A 21,798-nucleotide genomic window follows, 5' to 3' on the forward strand; every position below is an offset into this window, starting at 1 on the left:
ACGGGAGGGGATGCAGCGGTGCGGACTTGGCTTTACTTTCGGGAGTGGCGGGTGACCCCAGGAATGGGCACTGCCGCACAACTCGTGCTCTGGTGGGACGGGAGCTGGTGGAGCCACCTTCCCTCTGTTGGAGCGGGCTCTTTCGGGATGGGACTGCGTCCCCCGGGCTACCCCGACGGTGCAGGGGGGAGGCTGGGGAGAGCCTGGGTGACGAAGGGCTTGGGGCGACAACAGGCACGGACGGGCCAGGAGGCCGGAGCGCTGCAGGTCTCCTTATCAGCGCCCGAGGATCGGGGCGTCGCCGCCCGTCCCCTTCAAATCGGGCGCAGCCGCCTCTCCCGCCCCAGCGCGTCCTATCCTATCCCATCCCAGCCCGTCCTGTCCTGTCCTGTCCCGTCCCGTCCCGTGCCGTGCCGGCAGGAGAGCAGAGCCATGCTGCACTGGGGATACGACGAGCACAACGGTAGGGAACAGCGGCCGGGGCCGTCGGGGCGGCCAGCGGGGTCCCGCGGGCACTTCCCGCCGCTGGGCTCGGCAGCTCCCGCGCCCTCAGGAGAGCTGGGTGAGCTGAAATGCTTTGCAGCGTGAGAGCGGGCCGATTTTTGTCTCGGCATTCTGCAAGGCAGGGGGCTGAGAGGTGTCCGTGCCTGCGGCATCGCCTGCAGAGCCGGGCCGGGCTTGGCTCCGGGTCGGGTCTGCCGCGCTCCCGCTGGGATTTCGTTCGCTCCTTTAGCTGAGCAGTTGCGTGCACAGATCGAGTACGTGGCTGACAGCTGCACCGATCGGAACTGCTGTACCAGCAGTGCGTCTCTGATTCCAGCTCTGTTCTGCTTCTACACAGTGGGAAATCCTAATTACTTGACTGGGTTATTTAAATGTATAACTATGCACCTAAGAGGAGATGCTTTTGGATTTTAGTTGTTCAGTGGTTTCCTTCATCTTGTCAGTCTTTGAAGTCCCAAGATGGGCTGATCAGCAGGCTTAAAGACTTGGCTCTGTTTTGCATCTTCAGTCATGCAAACGCTGCTCCAGTGTGCAGACGGTCTCACAAGTCATGCAAGTAGAAATAAAAGTGTTTTTGTAAATTGTAGGCTCAACTCTGATGGAATATCTTATATTGTCTGTACACAAAGCAACGAAATGCTGTGACAGTAAAAGGAGACAGCTACATATTTGCATGTACTAATGCCTATAAGAATATGCTTTGTGTATATTATTACTTAGACTTTGGAATACTGTTTGTGCAAGTACTACCTTTCCTTCCTGCCCCTCTTGTTCCATCTTTTCTGGATGGATGTACTTTTCCTGAAAAACTGGGTGGTGGTGGATCACAGGGATGTTGCAATGATTGGGTGTGTTATCTGCTGTTGTGCAGTCTACCCTACCCCTCCCCTGAAGACGTAAATGGGTCTTGTTTTTCAAATTTTTTTCTCCATATGTTTCTATGCTTTGAGCTTCACCTGCACTGCCCAGATAAGAAGCCCACTTTCTCTTCCTTATCCTATCTCTTCTTGTTTGCTATTCTCAACTTATAGAGAGGGGAGGCCACCAGAATGTCTACTGGGGTGGCCCTGGACCTCGCTTGAGGCCCTGTCTCTCCTATAAAACTCTATTTACTGCCTGCCTGGTAACATATTTGAGGTGGAGTCTGCCTTTCACTTCTTTCTTGGAGCCCCACAGCAGCTGTGGGATGGATAGTTCCTCATCAGTCCATCCCCTTCACCACACCTTTCACAGGAGGTGAGAGGAGGGAGGCATGGATATCAAACACTTCAGTGCTCTTCCCTAGCATCAGTTTTATTTCTCATCTTTTTCTCTTATACTGCATTTATTTTACTGATTTTGCTTGTTATTATTGTTTGATTGAGTAGCAGGTGAAGGAAATTGCTCTGATTCTTGAACAATTTTGTTTGCCTTCATGGCCCTGAAAATAGTTTCTCTGAAACTAAGATTATCTTTTGCAATTCAGACAGAAATAAATGGAATTAATGAAATGTGGTGCAGGTATATAGCATGGTTGACGGCCTAAAGAGTTGAAAAGACATCTGTGTTCACTCTGAGTTCTGCAATTGCTGCTTGTAATAGTCACAACATAAATCATTATGTGCATAAAGTAAACTGGCCAATATTAAAACATAAATGTCTGCATATATGGAATTTCTGTATTTAAGGACATGGGCTAACTGTTAGAATTAAAAGATTTGGGGATTGACCCTGACTGGACACCAGGTGCTCACCAAAGCCACTGTATCACTCCCCTCCTCAGCTGGACAGGGGAGAAAAAATAGACTGAAAGGCTCAGGGGTTAAGATGAGGGCAGAGGGAGATCACTCTCCAGTTGTTTTCCTAGGCAAAACAGACTTGGCTTGGGGAAATTAGTTTTATTTGTTGCTTATCAAATAAGAGTAAGGTAATGAGAAAATAAAATCTTTAAAACACCTTCCCTCCAACTCTCCCTTTACCTCAGGCCCAACTTCACTCCTGATTTTCTCTATGTTCTCTCCTGCACCAGCTGTGGTCAGTTCATCACATGTGGACTCTGCCTCTCCCTTCTCTTCAGTGGCAGGACAAGTCACACTCTGCCCCTGCTCCAGCATGGGGTCCCTCCCATGGAAACAGCCTTCCATGAATTTCTCCAGTGTGAGGGCTTCCCACAGGTTGTAGTTTTTCACAAACTGCTCCAGCGTGGATTCTCCAGGAGGCCCTAAGTCCTGCCAACAAACCTGCTCCAGCTTGGGCTTCCTATGGCGTCCTGCCAGGAGCCAGTTCCAGTGTAGGCTGTCCATGAAGTCATAACTTCCTTCAAGACACATCCACCTTCTCCAGTTGGGACCCTCCATGGGCTGCAGGTGGATCTCTGCTTCACTGTGGACCTCCATACAGGGCACAGCTGCCTCACCATGGTCTTCACTGTGGTGCAGGGAATCTCTGCTCAGGCTCTGGGACCATGTCCTCCCCTTCCTCTTGGTGTCTGCAGACATGTTTCTTTCCCATATTCTCACTCCTCTCTTTTGGTTGCTGTTGCACAGTAAATTTTCCCCCTTCTTAAATCTGTTACCCAGAGGTGCTAGCACTGTCCCTGATGGGCCCAGCCTTGTCCAGCAGTGGGTCCATCCTGGAGCCAGCTGGCACTGGCTCTATTGGACATGGGGAAAGCTTCAGCAGCTTCTCACAGAAGCCACACCTGCAGCCTCCCAGCTACCAGTGTCTTGTCACACACACCTGATGCAGAAGTTCTCGGTTACTTTGGTGCACCTATTTCTGAAATGCATGAAGGCATTATTTTATTTCTGTGAAAACCTTGGCCTTTGCTTTCTTGCCACTTTTCTTACCTCACAGTTCTGATGTTGCTTATCTGTAGAGGCATAATTCTGAAATCTTGAAGACTGGCTTCAGTGTGGCGTCATGCATGCTTTTCACTGTTGCTCAAGGTTCCTGTCAGGATGGGAATGTTCTTGCCCCTTGAGTCCTTTTTCTTTTACAGGGAATTGCTTTCATTAAAAGGCAAATCAAAGAATGAGTAAGGTTGGAAGGGACCACAGTGGGAAATCAATTTACTTCAGTTTACTATTTGTTTAATTAAATATATGGGAATTATTCACATTTATTTTTTGTTACAGCAAAAAATTCTCTTGATCTAGTTACTACAGTAATGATGAGGCATTTTGTAAATAAAAGGGATATTAATTCATAGAATAATTTATATTGCAAAAGACCTTTAAGATACTTTAGTTGAGCCATAACTCCTTATACATTGTTTCTTTCTGAGAAAAATTACATCATTTCAATATCTTTTTTAAAAAGTGCTTAATTTTACCCATAATAAATTTTTAATTGCTTTTGTTTGAGCTCATCTTACTGTAACCTAATATGCAATCAAATTACTTGCAAACCTAAGTTTATAAATTTAAGCACTCTGTGATTGATAAACTGGGCAATGGATTATCTTTAGAAATAAATGAGGATGTGATCCTGTCAAGGTCAGACCATACTAAAATAATGAATTTTCTATACATAATAACAGACTGTGAAAAAAACCAAACACCTTTTCCACCTGTATGTGCTCCATTTATGCTCATATAGAAGCTCACTGGAATTCAACAGTATCCTCTAGTGTCTTCACTGGGCTTGTCTCAAGTTGTTCTGTTGATGAAACTTGTAATCTTTAGCTTCAGCTGGTTCAAAATGCAACACTATGAGGTGCTATAGTGAGTTCTCTTTCCTGCCAAATTCCTAACTGCCTTCACTGTGAGACCTGTTTCATGAACTGGCTGTGTGCAATGCTGGTGAGTGGTACGTGCAGCTATTGCCTGACCTAAAAGTGTCAGACAATTCATTGCCCGTGGTAATGCTGTGTCCAAAATAAAGGCAAGAAATCTTCAGAGCAGATGGTTCAGTTTTTTGTCATAAATCTCAGTCACAATAGCTTTGATTGTTAAGAGCTATTAGAAAATTGCCTCTAGCAAGGAACGTTTTCCCAACAGCAGAAGAGGCTTTCATAAGTTCAAAAATGGCTATATTAATCACTTTCGTTCAGTAAAGGAAAAAAATGAAAGGAGGTGAATTAATGAGTTATACTCCCTGGATGTGTCTGAAAGTGCATATTTACATAACTGAAGTGTACATTATTTTAATATGGAGGCATCTAATTCAGAAGAAATTTTCAATTTCTTCTGGCGACACGGCTGGCTTAAATCTGATTATATGACTTGCATTTGAGTATCTCTTTCAACAGTAATGACTTTTTTTTACAACAGTCATACACAAAGTTTGCATTGGGCTGTGGTCTGTAGAAATGAATTGAGTCATAGTTTTCCTAGAGTGACAAAAGCATGATAATTGTTCTAGATTGCTGGTAGATTGCCTAGTAAGGAATACCTGTTGATATAACCTAGTGGTATAAAATGAGTTGAAGATTCTTGATACTTTCCTGTATATTTTGAAAGGTCAGATATCTGGTAGTTTGGTTAGTGGTAGATGTTTAATCACGATAGCAAACCAGTATTTTGGTCGTCTGAGCCAAGAACAAGTGCCAAACCAGCAATAATGTAATTTTAGAACTGAATATTACTGTTAAATAATTAGGTAGTGACAGAATCACAGCCTTGGATCCTCTTTTTGGCAACTTTGTATTATTTCTTAATGCAAGTCATCCATATAATTTAATTCAGATAACTATAGATATTTCTGGGACAGAGCAATAGGAGACCAAGTAGTTAAGCACATAAATATATTTTTGGCTTTTCTCAGTTAAGGAGTGTTAGAATTATTAAAATTAAGTAGCAATAAACTTTTTCCAAATCACGGTAGTGAGGTATAAATTATGGAGTGGGGCTTCTTACAAATAAAATTTTGTGTTGCATCCCTAACTATAGGGTATTAGGATCTAAACACAATTAAAATTATATTCTAAACTGTATGTAGTTAGAATATTGAATAGCTTTGATTACCATTCATGAGAGGAATTACGTTCAAACAGTTTTATGTTTCAAACCAATAGGATTTTTATCTTCTGCCTTAGAATCTATTTCTTTCCTAAGTTTAGTTAATGAAGTAACTAACAAAAGTACTTTTTTAAAAATTAAGACTGAGGGCTTTCATCTTTGTTCTGAGGTTTAAGTCTTAGGCTATTCTTTACAAGTTTTTCCCACTTCTGTTTTTCAGTGCTGCTCACAGGAGAATCATTCTCTGCCCAGGTGCTGTGCAAGCTGCAGCCCCCTGCACTGTGGGCCCTTCCTCCCTGATTTACTGCCCGGGTGCATGGGTGCTTTTAGCACCTGTGAGTTTCTGAGCTGTGTTCACTTCATTGAAGTAGAGGAAAGAAAAATATCTAACAGCTTTTGATGTTAGGCTATTAACCACTGCATCATACGTTTTCACCCTTTTTTGTCATAATTTTTATTTAAGTGCTAAGCCATCCAGAAAGACCCAAAGCCAGTTTTTGCACTGAGGTCAGTTATCTTCAGTGTAAGGAGTTAGTTATGAGGATTTCCAGTGGTGCAGATTTTATTTGACCAGGTTCTGATGCTCATGTTAAGTATTTCTTATATCCAGTCTCTCAATTGATTTATTGTGCTTTTTACCCATTAGAAGCCTGGAGGAGAAACAAGTTCTGTGCTCTTCTTAATACTGAAAGATCGTTTGCCCTGCAGACTTTCACCTTTCCCTTTTTCCTTTCTTCTTTCCCCTTGGTCTCTCCTCCTTTCCATCCTAAGGAATGTTTTCTGTCTTTGTAGAATATATTCCCCAGGCAACTTACTGTTCATATTTTTCTTTACCCTCTTATCCAAATATGGTTAAACAATGGCACATAAACTCCTATTGTGAATTATTGGGAACTCTCTGATGTTTAGTAGGTAACAACAGATAACTCACCCTTCAGTGAAGCTTTTCTTACTCTTTTAGGATGTTACTTGCTATTTTCTCATATCCATATTATTGATTTATTAGTTTTTCACGTGACATTTGGCTTAGCTTGCTTGGACAGAGGAAGGTGGAGATGACTAGTATTGATTAACAGCTTCTTTAGTCCTATAATTTATACCTCAGTTGGGTCAATGACACTGCATCTGTGTCTGGCTCATCAGCTGAAGGCAGTGGAAATACAAACCTCACACAGGCACCACTGTCCTGAGTGTTCCTGTTCTTTGATTTTGTCAGTGCTACACTAGCGTGTGTGTATGTGTACCTGTGTGCATGGACACTTCATGATTAAAGGGTGACAGTCTCTCTTCCTTGTGACAGCTGGTGTGCACAGTTGGTGGTTGGGAGGAGGTGATCAGAGGTACAGCAGTGTTTAGGTTCCAGGCACTGCCATCAGGTTCCAGGAACCACTCAGCATTTTCTGACATCACCAGTCACCTTTTTTGAAATCTCCCCATCCCATTCACAGTGATCAGTGGAAGATGTGTTCTCAGGTCTTTTGCAACAAATGAATAAGGCATAAAAAGTTCTTAATACAGGGATTTGCATAGAAAAGAGGTAATCCTTAAAGACACAATGAGACATGATATTAGGCAAAAATGGCATGTCATAAATTTATTGGGACATAGTGCCTGTTGGATACAGGATGCCTGATTTGAATGATCATTTGTTTTATGTGTCTTGTGCATAGCTTAGTCTTACTGGGTACATGAAGGGGTCCAGAGAACTGTTATTGCAATATTTTGCAGCAAAAGTAGCTGAATGTTTTGATCTGTGTTTTCCTGATGCATCTTTTTTGAACTTAAAAGATGCAGATGAGGACAATTCAAGTAGAGTTTTCTTTCATAAGAATGAGGGTGCAGTCAGCAATTTAGACTTCTCCTCCAATGCATTGCAGGGCCTGCCCACTGGAAGGAGGTTTTTCCTGTCGCTAATGGAGACCGTCAGTCACCCATCGACATCAAAACTGAGGAAACCAAGTATGATCCCTCCCTTCGCCCTCTAAATCCCAGTTATGATCCAGCTTCTGCTAAAATCATCCTTAACAACGGGCACTCCACCAGTGTGGAGTTTGATGACACCGTCAACAAATCAGGTTTGTTCCTTTAGTCTTGCACTGTAACTTCCTCCACCAGTTCCTAAATAGAATGCCTACAGCCTGGGCACATCTCACTGCTGGATATGAACTACTTATTAACAGTAAGGCTTTGCTCCTCTGGATGAGAGATTCCTTTTTCCCTGTCTTTCAGCATGCTGCAGTGTGGGAACATATTTGGACACAAGTTCGAGGTTGTGTTTCTCAGCAAGTGTTGGGATTCCCTACTTACAGGACTGGTTTGATCCACCCCCACCAGATGGATAGTGCCAACTCCCTGTTTGAACAGTGTTGTTTACAATTTTTCAAACGCTGCTCTCTCTCTCTCTCACTGCAGATGAATCCTTTGTGTCTCTTTACAGGTTCATTCCAACCGATTCACTCAAAGCTCTTAACTGAATTTAGCTTCAGGTTTGGTTATGTTTTTCCCCTATACTCGGACTTCTTATGACAAGTAAGAGCTGATACAGAACAAGTGAAATAGACCCCAAGGAAATCCTTATCTTCTCTGAAAAGTATTATTGTCCAAGTCTTTTCCAGGGGTGTATAGCTTCCTTTTTTGCAAATAATAATTCTTATTTAGAAGTTCTGTGGTGTATCATAGTCTTTGTAATGTTACTGCCTTCATCTTTGAAACCATCTCTTGGATTTTGGGCAAGGCAGCATGACTCTTCTTCAAGCTGTAAGAGTGCAGAATCTTCAAGCAATAAAATAGTTTTGTGGCTGTGTGAGGCTTAGCTGAGGATTCAAGACCATATGATGCTTTCACAAGCATCAAAGCCAGAGAGAGACTAATTTTTGATGACCCCTTAGTTCTGAGGACTTATTAGCTCATAGTGGCAAGAGGGAGAAACATAGATGGAGACACCGTCATGTTTTTGTTTCCTGAACAGTCTTAGTTTTAAACTTTCTATCAACATTGGATGTTGCCTGAAAGCCACCAGCTGACCATCAATGATCAGTCTGACCTTGTGTCAGATGCTGTGGAACTTCCCAGAATTAATCTCTGCTTCGAGCCTAGTAGATGCTGGTGAACTAAAGCACATCTCTTAGAAAAATATACAATCTTGATTTCAAAATTTCCAGCGATGCTGAACCTACCACAGCCTTTGGTAAGTTGTTCTAATTGTTAATTATCCTCACGGTTTAAAAGAAAAAAGTTAATGAATGTGAATACACCAAGAACTTCTTCCACTCTCTTTACTCCTTTCTTGAAGTGACAGGGCCTGAGCAATGTTTCTCTAGGCTTCCCCTGGTACCAAAGCAATGGTAATGCAATCCTCCTCTTACTGCTTTCCCCAGGCCATATCTTCAAGGATATAGTTCATATAATGGCAAAGCACTGAGAGATGTTGATCAGATAATTAACAGATGGAATACCCAGTCTCCTTCAGTAGACGCCATGTCATCTATGCATGGACCAGATTCTTCAGTTCACAAACATGAATAGAGTAATTCACTATTTTCCCTAATATTTGTCACTGACAAACTTTATCAGTACTGTTTTTGTTTTCTTTCAGGTCATTGCTCAAAAAATACTGAATTTTCTAGGGCCCAAATTTGGCTTCTGGGGCACCTCTGTGAAGTAAGAACTCCTGCAATGTGTTGGTTTCATGAAAAAAATCAAATTAATTGTTACTAAATACCATGCTAATACCATACCATTCTAACGCATTATTAACTGACTCCCATATGAACTATTTCCTCACTTTGGTCAACACTGGAACTGGGCTGTCAAGTCTGTAACTGTTTGTGTAAGTCTGTTTATGCTCTTTGGTACCATATTAGCTCCATTCTTTGAAATTGCTCTACTGATCTTCTTCCAATATTTTTCAAAATTCAAGATACTGATATTTGCCTTAAAAACTTCTGACTACCCTCTTCCTTAATTACTGTTGGAATGAAATGGTTTTGCCATCACTGTGTGATGTGGCACAAATACATCAACAGGCCACTTTCCACATTTTTCAGCATAAGTATTTCATGTTGGTGCATTTCTACATAATAGTTTTTCCTCAGCCAGTTAGAACACTGATCTTTACACTTTTCTAGGATCATTTGCATCGAAGTTTACAGTCCTTAAAATAAAGAATTTAAAAGAGACACTGACCCCCATCTCCTCTATTTGCTAAGTTTATAGGTGGTGTAAATGCATGTTTTTTGAGTTGAAGCTTTAAGGAAGTTAAATATTTTTCCCCAGAATAAACAGTCTCACTTCTTTTTCATTATCCAAGCTACTTGTGTTAGCAAATAGGCAACATAAAAATTCTTCTTTCATCTTTATTTGGTGTATTTTGTTCCTAAGAAAGTGTAGGTTTTGCACTGAACCTAGAAGAGTGAAAAAATTGCTATTGTCCTCCCTACTGCTCTTAATTTAAAAAACATCTGGTTAAATCTCCCCTCATTTCCCCTTAAAATTTCTGTAATGAGCCAGTAAACTATTCCAAACTGATTCCAAAACACTCAGAGAACATACAGAGCTGGGAGAGTGGAGTGATTTGTTTAGCTGTGAATAAGGAATCTCTCTGAGTGTAATTCACATTCCAGGCTCTGTAAAGAGATATTTTAATTCTAAGTCTGACAAGAAAATTATGAGTGCTTGCAAAAGAAAAATAATGAAAAGCCCACCCATATGCATGTTAGTTTGAATAGAATTAGAGCAGAATAGAAATAGAAAGAACAGTATAGAGTAGAAAAGAATAGAGTAGCCTCTTTCAGTTGGAAGGGACCTGCAGTACTCATCTTGTCCAACTGCCTGAGCAGTTCAGGGCTAACCAAAAGTTGAAGGATGTTGTTAAGGGCATTGTCCAAATGCCTCTTAAACTCTGATAAGCCCGGTGCTTTGACAGCCTTTTTAAGAAGCTTGTTCCAATGTTTGACCACCATCATGTTAAAGAAATGCTTCCTAGCATCCAGTTTAAATCTTCCCTGGAACAGCTTTGAGCCTTACCCATGAGTCCTGTCACTGGATACTTGAGACAAGAGACCTGCAGCTCCCTCTCTGCTTTGCCTCCGCAGAAGTAGAGAGCAGTGAGGACACCCCTCAGCCTCCTTTTCTCCAAACTAGAAAAGCCCGAAGTACATAGCTGCTCCTCATAGGATGTGCTTTCCAGCCCTAGCTAATTGTCAGTAATATTGCAGTTGTACAATGCACAAGTAACATTGGCTTAATTTTATTTATGTTAATATAAGCTCCTTTTCCTCAGATTTCAATCTGATATAAATGGATCTAGTTGCAAATGAAGGAAAGAGCCCTGAAAATTTAAGCTCCTCGTATTTTCCACCAAATTTCAAAGATGAAAAAAATTCTGCTGACATTACATTTTTATGATCATGCTCCTTATTCATAAAACCTGTATTTTGAGCTTAATTTCTTAGTGATTCTTTTGACTATAATCAAGAGAGGAAACTCTTGAGTGTTGAAAAATAGAAGTATTTTCCCATTCTCTGAGAAATATCCAACCTTGACAATAACAGCATACCCTTTAGTGGGCCATAACCCACTAATCTGCCCATAAATGCAAATTTCATAGTCATATCCTCAGCAGGTGAGGGTTTCTGTAGTACTTCCAAGAAATGGAAAGCCATCTGAGACAACTTGTGAGCAGGAGCAGAGGAGTACCGGAAGACTGAAGTCTGGTGTGAAGTTAGAAGATGGTTGATAGAGACTCCCGTTCTCTCAGTGAAGCCTTTTCCTCTGCTTGGGTTTCCAGTGCTGACTGGGGGGCCACTCAGCGGGACCTACAGGCTGCGCCAGATTCACTTCCACTGGGGATCCAATGATGAAGCTGGCTCTGAGCACACGGTGGATGGGATGAAGTATGCAGCAGAGGTAAGGCTTTTCATGGAGTCATCTGTACCTCTAAGCTTGTGACTAGTTTTCCATTGCAAGAATAATGTTGCCCTTCCTCTTCCTGCTTTTCATCTTCCCCTTATTTTATTGAAAGGCAAGTGGTCTTCCTGAAGTGTTGCATGTTGGGTCCTTTCTCAAAGGAGAACCTCTTTGAAAGCTTTGCAGAGGATTAAAAAAGGAGTACGGAAGACAAGAGCTTGATAAGAGCAAGACTTAGTGTTCAAGAGTTATTTTAAACTTTCATTGTTTCTTCCTTCGAGAACATTTTCAAAGTCATCTTCAATGGCAAACCACAGAATTGTTGGATTTAGGGCCTATGTAGTGTAAAGCTTATGCAAGACTTAGGAACGTTGCATTTTGTGATGCACTTAGCAATGTGGAGGTTATGACTTTGAGAACCATGGTTTAATATCTGTTGGGTGGCTGCTGTCTGTGGGGTACTGTGCTTCAGTGGAGGTGGTGTGCCAAAGGGAGAGGTACACCATCTGCTCTGGCACAGAGCATTCACTCCTGCTCTGTCTCCTTTGGTGTATTTGAATAATCTGCAGGAAGAAGTTCTCAGTATGAGATTCCTCTTTGCAAATAGAAGTAACATGGAATATTTTCAGGAGATTGTGATCTTTAAAAACATATGATTCAGACAGTGTCAGACTTTTCTGGGGTTAAAAGAAGTAAAAAGTGTAAAAATAAATGGACAAATAAAAAGCATAATACTACAGAAGAAAAAGATGTAATGTATGAACTGTGGTGTGATCAGATTTTACTGGAAATGCTATAAGAGATACTGATGAGGAAAAAAGATTGGTTTTCTAACACTAATGGGGGAAAGTGACATTTGCAGTGTTTAAAGGCTTATGTTTTCCACAGGAACCAGGTGAGATGGAATATAAAGAATTAATAGAGGTGCTTTAAAGCCATTAAGTACCAAACCCAAATTTCTAGCTGAGAAAATATATGTTTTCCATCTAAGAAACCAAATGGAAGGAGAAAATATCTCTGAATTTCTAGCCAGTCTAAAAGCCTTTCTGTTACCTGTTGGTTGGGTAACTCTCCACAAGAAGCTCTCTAGATGTCACTTTGGCTTTGGGATAAGAAACTCAGAATTAAAACCAAGGCTTCTGAACATTGTTCACACAAAAGAAAATGCATCAGAAGGAGACATGAAAATGTTTTCAGTGCTCACCTTTATAAGGAAGATGTGCAAGTTTTGAAGAAAAAGCATCAGCTGAATTGAAGAAAGAATTAACGTACAGGTAAAGAAGACTGCAAGGTTTGGCCCTTAAGCCCTCCAGGAAGCAGAAGGAATCCATGGCTGCATTCTCTGTGACACCATACGGTCTGATCAAGGTCTCTTCACAAGCTGCAGTGACACCGCGGTGGTAAGACAGGATATATTCCTTAGAGAAGTCACAAGCCATTGAGAACGGGTCTGTACCCAAAAGTGTTTCACATTCTCTTTGGGGGCTCTGGTTTTTGGAGGGTTACCTTCTGGGGGATTTTTGGCAAAGCTGTGGGGGAGTGGGAGTGGACTTTTAGTAGCTGTGGGAATTTTCCTTTTTGTTCTTTGTTGGGTTGTTTTTGATGGTGGCTTTTTTTTTTTTCCCCAAATCCACAATAAAGGTAATTTTTGACTGCGAGTATCTGTTTCCTTTTTGTGTATGTAAAAATGTAATTGTTTAAAAGTTCTTCAATATAGGTTATGTGAATTTGTAATAGAGAGCAGTGCAGACACTATGAACCCCAGGATATTAATGCACTTGAGAAAGGTTTAGTGGACTATGTTCTCCTGGTTTAGTGCATAATATTCTTAGCAACTTTCCTTCAAGGATTTCTAAAGAATTGTCTAATTTCAATGACAGCATGCATGTCATTGTGGTTGTACATGTATTAATATTGACGACACTGGGATCCCTTACTTGCTGCAAATAATGTTTCAGCACTTTAGAGCCCAAATGCTTAAAATATTGATGTCAAGTAAGACCAAGTAAGAGTTCTATTTTTAGATATGGAAAATTGAAAATTATAGAGGTTAAGGAAGGATTGATATTTAGAATAAAAATCTTCATACTTCTAGAACACTATTTCAGCCATGCAGCTATGTTGCTTCACGTAGAAATCCTTTAAAGCAGTTTCACCTTTCCTAAATTGTTCTTACTTTACTTGTCTGATAGGTGCTGTATTCCAAAAGGAAGCCTTTTTTTTCATGGGTTCATCCCAGTTTAAGTCACTCAGTGAGTTGTTTTTCAGCATTCTTGGAGTTCAAAATCTGAAAAGATGGTCACCAGTTTTAGAAAAGCCAATCTCACATCCTGCTTCTGAGCATCTTTAACTAAAAATTATGTGTAATAAGATTTACTAATCCATTGAGGATTTGTGAAAGTAATTAATGTTTGTGAAGTAGTTAGAGTTAAGTGCTGTGTGAGTGTGCTCTCTCCAGTTTGGCAGTCAGACCATTGCTCAAGGCTGGAACAACCTGGAACTTCTTGGAAACCAGGAGCTTCCCTCATGAAGTGTGGTCAGGAATTAGGAAACCTAATTTAACAGGAGGCACTTAAGTGGCATGAAAATAGACATCACAGACTTTTCCTCTTCCCTCCTGGCTGGGTAGCGTCTTTAAGCTTCTTAAGCAAATATGACAGGACGCTTCCAGAATAATGCATGTTGGAAATGCAGATACTCAAACCTGAAATAATCAAGCTGCTCGTAAGGGTGTCACTACTGGTAGTCATAGAAAATAACATTTGAAAAGAGTCAAAAATGAAATGGTGATGTTCCCTTAAGCTAAACAAGGGAAAAGGGGTCAGTGCAAGTTTAATGTGTATTTGCCTGTTTTCTGCTATTTATGTGGATCATTAATGTTGTTGAAAGCTTGATTAAAGAAAAAGAGGAGTAAAATACAAATGACATCCTCATGAATTCAAATCACTTTTTAAAATCAGCTGTACTAAAAATGGATTTTAAACCTCTAGTTATATAACCATTGGCTTTTTTTTTTTTCTTAACTTCTCAGTTCAAAATCTGGGGACCCAACAGCAATTTGACAGGCACTGTTGTATGCCGATTGCTGCTAAATTTTTAATAATCTTAGCCACTGGAAATGCTTTTGCCATTTGTGTCAACTACATATTTACTGATTTCATGAAATATCTGCATTTAGAACACTGAGTGATTTTGCACACAAAAGAGTGAAATAGAGTGTCAAACCCAGTAGAGTTGTAATATTTATTTGCCATTACTTGAGTTCAGTGAGAGTTGATGCTGTCTGTGTCTCTTGCTTTTCAGCTTCATGTGGTCCATTGGAATGCAGAGAAGTATTCCAGTTTTGTTGAGGCAGCTTGTCAGTCAGATGGACTAGCAGTCATGGCTGTATTTCTGAAGGTAAGAAGAGAATGCTTCAGCCCTCATAATAAATCTGCATTATAAGCCCAAAGAGATAACAGTGATGGTTTGTGTAAGTATTGCTAAAGACATACTTGTTATCTTATGCTTATTTCCTTCATAGTGTTTAGCTGCCAATATAGAAAGCTGTGCTTCCTTTAAGAATAAAAATATCAGTTCAATAGATTTTTCCAGACAGTCAAACTCTTCAGTTTGCCTAGTCTGCAAGCCCAAACAACATTAGATGTGGAACTTAATTCAGCTGCCCCCATTTGGACCCCAGTAACTTGTTCTTGACTAGCATGTTCCTTTAATGGGACAGCTTGATTTAAATGGTTTTTTTTTATGGCTTCTTTCTGAGCTGGTTGTTCCTTCTAGAAAAGAATAATAATAATTAAATAATGCAAAGCCAGAAACTGGAGAATTTCCTAATAATTATTTTATACCTTTTTTGCCTTCTCCACCTGTTCTAAGATTAAATTTGTGCAACAGCTTCACTGAATTCTGTTTGAAGAAGCAGATGGGGAATTCTCACAATCTATGGCAAAAGATAGGGCTTTGGTGGTTTCTGGTGGCTGACACAGCTTCCTGAGAACAGCTAGTACTGGCACTGGCACAGTCAGAGAACCATTCCATGCAGCAGTTGCAAAGAACTGCTTCAGCAATTCAGTAATTCTGTCTTTTCAATTTGCATTACAATTACTCAAAGGAGGTGTCACTGGATTTCTTAGCACACAAATTCAGTCTGGAATGTTGTCACATAAGAACATTGTTTTCAATGTTATAAGCAGTTTAATTTTCTGATGTTAATCTGTAAAAACATGAGAGATAAATGGTTTCTATTCCCCTGTAGTGAAAAATTACTAGTGTAGCTGAAGTAATTACTATGAGTAGCCATAATACTATTAGCAAGGGAGAGAATCTTCTTTATGACCAGTATTATTTCTAAGGACTAGCTAGTCACAGGCTTGTGCTCACTAAATGCATCAGGTCTTTCAGTCACTTCAGTTATATAAAACAGTTTCATCATCCATTTGCTTTTTTATTAATTTTTGTTTCTTTTTTCTTTGGTGTTAATAGATTGGTGAATGTAACCCTCAACTGAACAAGATTACTGACCGCTTGGACACCATCAGAATCAAGGTGAACAAGTGCAAGTGCTTCTAAAGGAATACTAGCTAATATTGGTGGTTGCTTTTGTTTGGGGTTTTTTGGGGTTTTTTTTGGCTTTTTTTGGGTTTTTTTTTTTTGGGTTTTTTTTGTTTGTTTGTTTGTTTTGGTTTTTTTGGTTTTTTGTTTGTTTGTTGGTTTTGTGTTTTTTGTTTGGTTTGGTTTTTGGTTTTTTGGGGTTTTTTTTGGAAGAGTTTTTTATTTTTTGAAACCTGGCTGCTACTCCCTGCATCTTCATGTTTTCTTATCACTAGTTATTGATACCTGATTTGAGACAGTTTATGTGCATTCTGTTTAAGTTGAAAACAAAATAGACAAAAAATAATTTTTACACAGTAAAAGATCAGAGGAAACAGCTAATTCCTCACAGAACCCAGTCTCTGATAAATCTGTTGCTATGAGGATAGTAAAAGGGGAAAAGCATACTTTATGGAAAATTGTAAAAATGATGAGGGAAAGACTTCCTTATCTGTTTTGCTGAGGTGCAGGTTGAGAAATAACCTGTTGTTTGTGCGAGAGAAATCAGCCAGACTTTCAACATGCTGTTCAGACAGACATCTGTGGCCTGGTATCCAGTACAAGGAGAAGCAGAAGTAACTCCTGGGAGGAGTGAGTGGGGAGGGAAGCAAGTGGCAGTAACCTGTGGGGTTACTTTGCCCGCCCCACAGAGACCATGCTGAAAGTCTAACATCTTCTGACTTCTCCCCACAACTTCCATCTCATGGTCGTCTGTAACTTAGGGGAGCCTGTGCTAACAGGACACCTTTCATGGTGTCCTGCTGGCATCAAGGAAAGTCACAGCAAAGCTGTCACTGAGCTAAGACCTTGCCAAAAGGGCAGTGATGAGGACCTCCTGTCACCACCCAAGATGCTGCCAGCCCACTTGATAGTGGAACAAGCTCTACCTCCTTTGGCATGATTTGCTTTGGCCTCTTGCTTTTAAATAATGTTGCCCTGGTATTTCTTTCATTCCTTTCCAGGGAAAAAAAGCATTATTCACAAACTTTGATCCCAGCTGTCTGCTTCCCAAGTCCCTGGACTACTGGACTTACTTTGGCTCTCTCACTGTTCCACCTCTTCTTGAGAGTGTCATCTGGATTGTTCTGAGAGAGCCCATAAGTGTTTGTTCTGAGCAGGTATCTTTGGATTTTTCACTGCTATAGAAATGTTGCTTCTGTAAGAATGGAAATTGTAAATGCCACCCAAAATTATGGGTTTCTGCAGACCTTGGCACTGCAGACCTTACAAGATTTTCAAAAGTCAAAATTTGTATATTAAATTTATTCTGACTAGTTGCCTTTCTTGCTCTAACAGCTATTTATTATTCATTTTTTAAAAGAATCTGCATACTTTAACAATTAATAAACAAAAATAATCCATAGGAAACTTTAAAAAAAGAGTTCTGGTGATGCTTAGAAATTCTGGAATTCCAACTGATTTAATTATTTGCATATCCTGCTCAAACCTCATCTTTGGCATTTTTATCTGGCAGAAAAATAGTAAATGTCTTCTTGCATTCTAAATACATAAACTTGATGAATTTACTAGAATTGTGAAAAGGGAATACTACTGTAATAAGTTTGGGTTATGCTAGGTTGTTTTGGAAAAGCTGTGATTCAAAAAGAGTCTATTTACATTTCTTGTTAAAGCTTCATGCTGTATCTTAACCTTGCAACAGTGACACCCAGCGGGTTGATCCTCTTAGGTGTAAAGTATTTCTGAGTAGAGAACACATACTCAGCAGAAATGGCGACTTCAGTCTTTGCTAAAAATGTTAAGACAGTTCTCTGAATGGGTTGTTTGTTAGGAAACCTCAAATTTCTGTTTGCAACTGATTTGAAGTCATTTATTTGCTCAATGTGTGTATTTTTCTCATCTGTATCTCTTCCTCACTCCCCTCAATCTGGCTTTCTAAGGCTCGCTGCAATGTGTTTGGATCTAGGATTGAAAACTTGTGTTAAGGTATCAATTTTACAAAGACAAGCCATTTTTCAGGTTAAAAGCTTCTTATTTGGGGAAATCTATAATAAATACATTCTAAAATGTGAAATGCTGTCTATAAATGGGTAAATCTGTAATTAATACATTCTAAAATGTGAAATGCTGTATATAAACAGCCATGTGTAACAGGCTCAGGGAACATGGTGTGGGAAAGTGTAGTGATCCTTTATTAGTTATTTTTCATAAACTTCAGCTATATCTTATGTATTAAAGTAGTATTATCAAATATAAACGTGCATGCAGCTAAAGTGTTTGTTTTCAGTAATGTCCACCATTGTGATTGATCAGTCAGCACTGAGACTGATACTGTTCTACCATTTAATTTTATTTAGTTTCTATTTCTTTAAGGATTTAGAGTTTACTACAGACTTTTTGTTGCACTTTTCAGGTTGAAAGAAATTAACAATAGCTTTTAAGTTTTTAGAAACTTACAAGACCCTGTATTACAAGCGTCAGCTTCAGAATGGGGTGAAGCAAGGTAGCACTGACATTTTTTGCTCTTAATGTCATTACAATGCAATGTGCCATTACAATTAAATGCTCTATTATATTGGAATAGTTTTTGAGCTGTCCTGCTTTTGGTAACCTAGGAGGGAAGTAAAGTGGTATATAGTAACTATTGGAATGATTAGAAATTAAACAAAATTCTATACTTAGGTCAGAAATCAGCCTCATATTTCCCAAGGTTTAGACATGGAACTCTGATGGGGTTTCTGCTGAGATCAGCATATGCTGAGTTATGAATAAGTGCTTGTCCTGGAAGTTATGAATAAGTGCTTCACAAGGGAAGAATTTAGAATCTCTCCTGGTTTGAGTAAGGGCTAGTTGCAGAAGCTTTCTGTAGCACCATACCTGCTATTCCAGGTTAATTGTGAATATACTCTTTGAAGAAGGAAACATACACAGAATGTTTGTATGATAAGAAACATAATCTTATCTTTTGGCAAAAAGCATTTCAGAATCTCCAAACTATGAAATCCAACTAAAAAGATACAAACTCCTCCTGCTTTAGACCAGGTTGTGGAAGACAAAGTGTGAATAAAGGAAACAAGTAATCTTTATGCACAGTTTCATGTATTTTGGAATATTTTCTCAGTAGTCATCCTTTTTCATTTACAAGGATAGAAATGGTGAAATTGCCATTCCCCTCATGACTTCATAAAATACAGTTCTGTTCTTTCAGTTGTAAAAAAGTGACAAGTGTCTTTATTATTTACATGCTTTTTCATGAATATTGACATGAGGGTTTTCTGCTGAACCTTATGTCTTTTTTGGTTACAGCTGGCCAAATTCCGCAGCCTCCTGAGCACTGCTGAGGATGAGGCCGCCTGCTGCTTGCTGAGAAACTTCCGGCCTCCCCAGCCTCTGAGGGGACGAGAAGTCAGAAGGAATTGAAGGAGTAAATCCAGAGTAGGCTCCCTCTGAAACCAAAGGCTGAATTCATTTTAATAGTTAATATACTTTGTGATGTTTTAATTTTTTTTGTGAGTTGTTTTAACCAATAGGTATTAGTGGTTTCCATGCAGTCATTTCTCACAGGCAAGTATGTCTGGAGTTATCACAGGTTCGTTGATGTTAACTGGGTTTGAGTGCATTGGAAGCACTGAGCCATCAGCATTGCATACACAGAGGTCACTGCTAATAATAAGGGTCAAATGTGGAGAAGGAGTTGTCCAGATTTTCCTACCAAATTGCTGAACAAGATCCTTGGTATTATTGACAGTATAGGATGTTCTGGGATTAGTCTTCTGGTCTCTAACATAACATTTAGCTTCTGTATAAACCTCACATTACATTTTTCAAGGAAAAAAATATTTCAAGAATGATGTAATTTCATTTCTGACTTCTGCAATACCATATTTACTTTCCTACAAAAAGCAGTAATGACTAGCAGCATTTAAGTAAAACAGATATTGATATGATTCTGTTATTCTGGCTGCTTCATAGCAGTAATCGTGTACTGATTGATAGGTTTTTTAAAAGCAAATAGTAAGGATTTTGTATATTGCAAGATCATGTCAGGTAGATTAGGTATTCCTGAATTCTACAATGTCACAAGATGAAATTGTCCTGAAACCTGAAAACTGCAAGGTGGAAGGACATAGAGGGAGCTGTTTGTGCTTAAATCCAGTTTATTGCACTTGGTGAAGAATAAGGGATTATTACACTATATCCATGTAGCATCAGACTTTTGCCACATAAAATCAAAAGGCAGGGGTAGCTGTTGTTCCAGACTGTTGCATGCTGCAGTGTGAAGCACATGCTGCTTACCTCTGATCTCGCTGTGGAGCACAGTACTGCCCAGGTACAGAATGTGTCAAGGTGCTGGCTGATGTTCTGCTGTCATAGGTGAACTTCAGTAGTTGCACTTACATTCCAAGACCAAAGAGAATAGTCAGAGAGAGCCAAAGAAATTGGAATCAAGTCAACATCTAATAAAAAGCTCAGTAGCAATATGTTGAAACATCTGTCTTTATGAGTTGACTTGAGCCAGTGTTTCTCTCAGGAGCTTTTTTTATCTCAATATGACTGGGGTTTTTTACACCAAATATTTTTATTAATGAACATGCCATAGGATATAGCTTAGGATAGAATTAGATTTACTCTCAAACTGTGAGAACTACATAGTGAAATCCAGGGAGTGATACCTGAAAGAGGTAGCTAGAGGTTTTACTGGCAGCAACTAACACCAATCTCTATAGTACTTCTGACAAATTTGTCTTCCATAACTGCACTCCTTGAATTCATTTTTAAATAGGTTTTATAAGCTCTGCCTTTTACCTCAGTAGGTCATTTGATCTTAGATGAACAAACATAAGGGAAATCACAGTCAAGAGTGACTTTATATGCTGTTTTAGAACAATAAATTAGACATAGAGATATAGATATTTTATCCTAGTTTAAGATATGTGGAATTCTTTGTTTTCTCCTCCCCAGAATATAGCTATTATATTCTGCAAGGCGTCCCAATGGCTTTTGAATATTTTCTGAAGAAAAGAACACAGACCACTGGAGAAAAAAAAGGCATTTAGCAGCACTAAAAGGAAAAGTGAGAGTGTGTTGAATGTTTTCACTCTCTTTTTTAGACTTAGGATTGGATCTCATCTGTTTCCCTGTTATGTGAGTAGCTACAGAATGTGTAAAAATATTTACAAATGGCAGGAAGGATACAAAGGATTTGTTGGTCTCAGAAGAGGAAGGAATAAGGCTACTGCTTCATATTGTAAACAGAAGTTTTACATATTTCTTACATATTGTAAACAGTAGAGTTGACTCAATTCTTTTATATTTATAAGGATTTTATAAAAATAAAATATGGATTTTATGAACGTGTCTTGTATTTTATATTGAAGAGCCTAAAGTTTTACAGAGAAGTCTATACTTTTATAATTAACACCTGCAGCTTTAGGTTTGGAAAAATTGTCACCCATCATTTGAAGTCTGTCTCTGGGTAGTGTAGTATTAGGTATGTCTTTATGTTCCAAATAAAATATTTTTGGTAGTGGTAAGACATGGAATCAATTCTTCAAGTTTCTGATACTGCATTTTTGAACTTTTGACTATTTTTATAGTTATGCTAATAAGTTTTAGAAGAAGTAATCATTCCAGTGATTCCCCTTTTGTGGAGATGCCATGTTCATGTTAGATTGGCCTAGCTGGAACAGCTGAAAAAGACTAGAAATACTGAGTTACCTGAAATCCTTTGGGACCAGCTTCTCAGGTTATCCACTCCCTACAACTGTAAAGTGAGAATTTGGATACAGTCTCAGCTCTCAGCATTTGGTTGCACCCTCAGTCACTAATTTCCTGTGTGCCCAAACACACTGAACCTCAAACAGACTATTCAGTGTGCTCCCAGAGAATCTTATCTCAAGTA

General features: G+C 39.4%; 1 protein-coding gene across 6 annotated transcripts; it reads left to right on the plus strand.

The window, feature by feature from the left end:
• Positions 1-63: 63 nt before the first annotated feature.
• On the plus strand, positions 64-21,246 carry LOC121340337 (carbonic anhydrase 13-like). Of its 6 annotated transcripts, none has more exons than XM_041413035.1 (8): positions 64-562; positions 7,322-7,519; positions 9,259-9,273; positions 11,233-11,351; positions 14,655-14,750; positions 15,831-15,893; positions 16,901-17,056; positions 19,203-21,246. In XM_041413035.1, exons 1-8 carry the CDS (start codon positions 64-66, stop codon positions 19,314-19,316), a joined length of 1,260 nt encoding a protein of 419 aa, XP_041268969.1. In that variant the 3' UTR covers positions 19,317-21,246. The 6 variants fall into 6 exon arrangements, with proteins under 6 accessions (XP_041268969.1, XP_041268971.1, XP_041268970.1 ...); XM_041413037.1 differs by having other exon boundaries at positions 64-463; XM_041413036.1 differs by lacking the exon at positions 9,259-9,273.
• Positions 21,247-21,798: the final 552 nt, after the last annotated feature.

This window comes from Onychostruthus taczanowskii, unplaced genomic scaffold, assembly GCF_017590055.1.
Source record: "Onychostruthus taczanowskii isolate IOZ18803 unplaced genomic scaffold, ASM1759005v1 scaffold4, whole genome shotgun sequence".
Lineage (NCBI taxonomy): Eukaryota > Metazoa > Chordata > Aves > Passeriformes > Passeridae > Onychostruthus > Onychostruthus taczanowskii.

Coding starts and splice junctions, on each gene's coding strand:
- LOC121340337 (XM_041413035.1), top strand. CDS start 64: ATGGGCACTGCCGCACAACTCGTGCTCTGGTGGGACGGGAGCTGGTGG. Junction 11,352..14,654: donor GGATGAAGTATGCAGCAGAG/GTAAGGCTTTTC, acceptor CTTGCTTTTCAG/CTTCATGTGGTCCATTGGAA. Junction 15,894..16,900: donor TGGACACCATCAGAATCAAG/GTGAACAAGTGC, acceptor ATTCCTTTCCAG/GGAAAAAAAGCATTATTCAC.